General features: G+C 37.3%; 1 protein-coding gene across 1 annotated transcript; it reads left to right on the top strand.

The window, feature by feature from the left end:
* Window positions 1–239: 239 nt before the first annotated feature.
* LOC111611184 (gastrula zinc finger protein XlCGF57.1-like) lies at window positions 240–3,044 on the top strand (the record flags this gene model as incomplete). Its single annotated transcript, XM_023346990.1, has 5 exons — window positions 240–408; window positions 1,621–1,731; window positions 1,840–2,550; window positions 2,635–2,718; window positions 2,803–3,044. Coding segments are annotated over exons 1-5 (1,317 nt in total), but the record flags the coding sequence as incomplete, so codon positions are not given.
* Between the last annotated feature and the right edge of the window lie 390 nt (window positions 3,045–3,434).

Below are 3,434 nucleotides of genomic sequence, written 5' to 3'. Positions count from 1 at the left end.
CTTATTATTATTTTATTAATTCGTGGGGGATAATATATATATAGCATCCCGATCCACACTCCTTTCCAGTAGATGGCGGTAATGCACATCAATAAGTTGTTTGCCAAACGCCATAAAAAAGAAGAAGAAAAAGAAGAAGAATAAGAAGGCGGGGAAGATAAAATCAGAGCTTTTCCTTTGTTAGACGGTGGCTTGAAGAGTTTGAGGTTTAGGTAAATATTTCCGTGTTTTCAGTGAAAATGTCTTCAGTTCCGCCTCAGAGAGAGTTTATCAACGAGCAGGTAACTCCTGCTGGAGAAACATTCACAGAGTTGAAAGAAATCAACGTAAAGATGGAGGAAGAGATGGAGGATCAGCGCAGACTGATGGATTTCAGCCGGATACCGAAGATCATCTTACACCGAATAGGTACGAAACACCTTCATGTTTTACGGATACGGATGAGACCACAGACATGAATACTTAGACGCCTTGTTGAGCGTCTATATTGCTTTGCTAATGTTTGGTTGATTGACTGATGGATTGATTGAAAGAGTAACAGGAATTAGTTAATTACTTCAATTTTAAAAGTCACAAAACGAGGAATTATTCTATTGAATTTACATTTGTGATTAAAAAAACTAAAAAGTTTCCTTTTCTCAAACAATTGTGAAAACTAAGGTTAATTGTCTCAACATTAAACAAAATATTTATATACATTATCGATTATAAACGACATCTCCACAAAACTTTTTTTTATATGAATGCAAAGCCAAAAAGGTTTCGGGGTGAAAATAGTGAGCATTTTATGTTAATTTCCTTTTTGACTTTTTGCATATACTCATTGGCAAATAGTATCCATGCATAATTTTGTAGGAGGCCTCTCTAATTTTATTAGTTATTCGAAACTGACCTGGATTATGACCTCTGCTGCACGTTTTCCCTCTCTGTCGTAACCGACTTTCGTGTCTAAAAACTGTTATTAAAGGCCAATAGAGCCAACAAAACCTTAAAAAAAAATTAAAAAATCAAAGTTTAAGATCCATGACTCTCTAATCTCTAATCTATCAGTACAAGAAACTACTGGTAAGAGCTTAATGAGTAAGTGTTTAAAATATTCATTTATTTATGTTTTTCTTAGAGCGTATTCTTATATTTATTATTGTATAAGTTCTGTTGTTTTTTTTTTCCTCAAACAAAACTTTGTATCATTGAATAATAACAGCACATATAAGTGTACACAAAAGTCCAAAAGTGGAGGAATTTGTTACCAAAAAAAATAAAATACATGGTCGCCTATTATGAAAGAACTCAAACCATCCGGTGGATTAAGCTACGCGATCACCAGGTGCTCAAGCTGTGAAAAAGCTTTTCACTGGCAGAATGTGAAAAGGACAGCCCCAGACTCTCACAGCGCATCTTTCTACTAAATATCTCTAAGGAAAATCCATAAAACACGTTTCCAATTAATATCACAAATGGCAAGAAAATATCGCTAAAAAAGATGAACTGCGGCAGAGATTTTATTTTTTAATGTAAGCGCACATGTTTGCTGAAAAATATTTTTATTTTAATTTTTGTTAATGAATTTGTCATTGTTTGACTCACATATTCAAGCTTTTGTTTTGTCTTTTTGTCCAGATCTCCCACAATGCTGGAAAGAGGAGGAGGTTCTCAATGAGCTCAGCAACCCAGAGGAAAACTCCACTTTGGATCAAGAGGAACCAGAACCTCTGCAGATAAAACGGGAACATGAGGAACCAGAACTTCTGCAGATAAAACGGGAACAAGAGGAACCAGAACCTCTGCAGATAAAAGAGGAACAAGAGGAACCAGAACCTCTGCAGATAAAACGGGAACAAGAGGAACCAGAACCTCTGCAGATAAAAGAGGAACAAGAGGAACCAGAACATCAACAGTTCAAAGACGAAGAGAAGCAACTCTGCATCAGTCAGGATGAAGAGCATCTTGTGCTGAAACAGGAGACTGATGACATGTTGGTGAACAAACAGCAGAAAGGCACAACTGAGACTTCAGAAAAAGAAAAACACAAGAAAACTCAACCAAACCAAAATCTATATTCTTGTAAAATTTGTGATAAAACCTTTTCTCGAAATAATTCCTTCATGATACACGTGAGAACTCACACGGCCAAGAAATCTTTCACATGTTCAACCTGTGGAAAAGGTTACACTCACAAGAGTCGTTTAACTAATCACATGAGAATTCATACAGGTGAAAAACCGTTCACATGTGCAGCATGTGGAAAAAGTTTCCATCAGATTGGCATTTTAAACAGACACATAAGAATTCACTCAGGTGAGAAGCCTTACACGTGCACAACCTGTGGAAAAAGTTTTGCGTCTAAATCTCAGTTACTTGATCACATGACGATTCATACAGGTGAGAAGCCTTTCTCATGTGGGAACTGTGGAAAAAGTTTCCGGAGGAAACCTCACTTGGTTAGTCACATGAGAGTTCACACAGGTGAGAAGCCGTTCTCATGTGGGACCTGTGGAAAATGTTTCGCTCATAAAAAAAGTTTAACTGTTCACATGAGAGTTCACACTGGTGAGAAGGGGATCACTTGTAGCACCTGTGGAAGAAATTGCTTGAATAAATCTCACTTAGTTGATCACATGAGAACTCACGCAGGTGAGAAGGCTTTCTCATGTGGGACCTGTGGAAAAGGTTTCACTCATAAAAAAAGTTTAACTGCTCACATGAGATTTCACACAGGTGAGAAGACGATCTCTTGTGGTATCTGTGGAAAAAATTGCTTGTTTAAATCTCAGTTAGTTGATCACATGAGAAGTCACACAGGTGAGAAGCCTTTCTCATGTGGAACTTGTGGAAAAAGTTTCACTTATAAAAAAAGTTTAAATATTCACATGAGAATTCACACTGGAGAGAAGCCTTTCTCATGTGAGATCTGTGGAAAAGGTTTTACTCATAAAAAAAGCTTAACTGCTCACATGATAATTCATACAGATGAGAAGCCGTTCTCTTGTGGAACCTGTGGAAAATGTTTTGCTGTAAAACACCTTTTACATTTTCACATGAAGACTCACACAGGTGAGAATTCTTTCTCATGTGGGACCTGTGGAAAATGTTTTCCTTTTAAGTCATTTTTACTTCATCACATGAAGAGTCACACAAGAGAGAAGTCTTTCTCCTGTGGGATCTGTGGGAAAAGTTTCACTAAAAAATACCTTTTAACTTCTCACATCAGAATTCACACATGTGAGTAGTAGCTATGCATTGATTTATCAGCCAGCCGATTAATCTATGTTGATTTCCTTAATTTTGGGACATTGGTGATCAGCAGAAACATGCATGTGAAGCCGATCTGATCCCCCAATTTTATTGACCTGAGCTTTTGTCTTCTGCTCCGTTGAGAGGTTTGACTATTAGACCGGCCCACCAGGTCATGTCTGCACTTTTGCAATCGGTGC

The sequence above is a fragment of the Xiphophorus maculatus genome, chromosome 14, assembly GCF_002775205.1.
Source record: "Xiphophorus maculatus strain JP 163 A chromosome 14, X_maculatus-5.0-male, whole genome shotgun sequence".
Taxonomy (NCBI): domain Eukaryota; kingdom Metazoa; phylum Chordata; class Actinopteri; order Cyprinodontiformes; family Poeciliidae; genus Xiphophorus; species Xiphophorus maculatus.
Note: the sequence above shows the minus strand (reverse complement) of the source record. Positions and strands in the feature narration are given on the sequence as shown.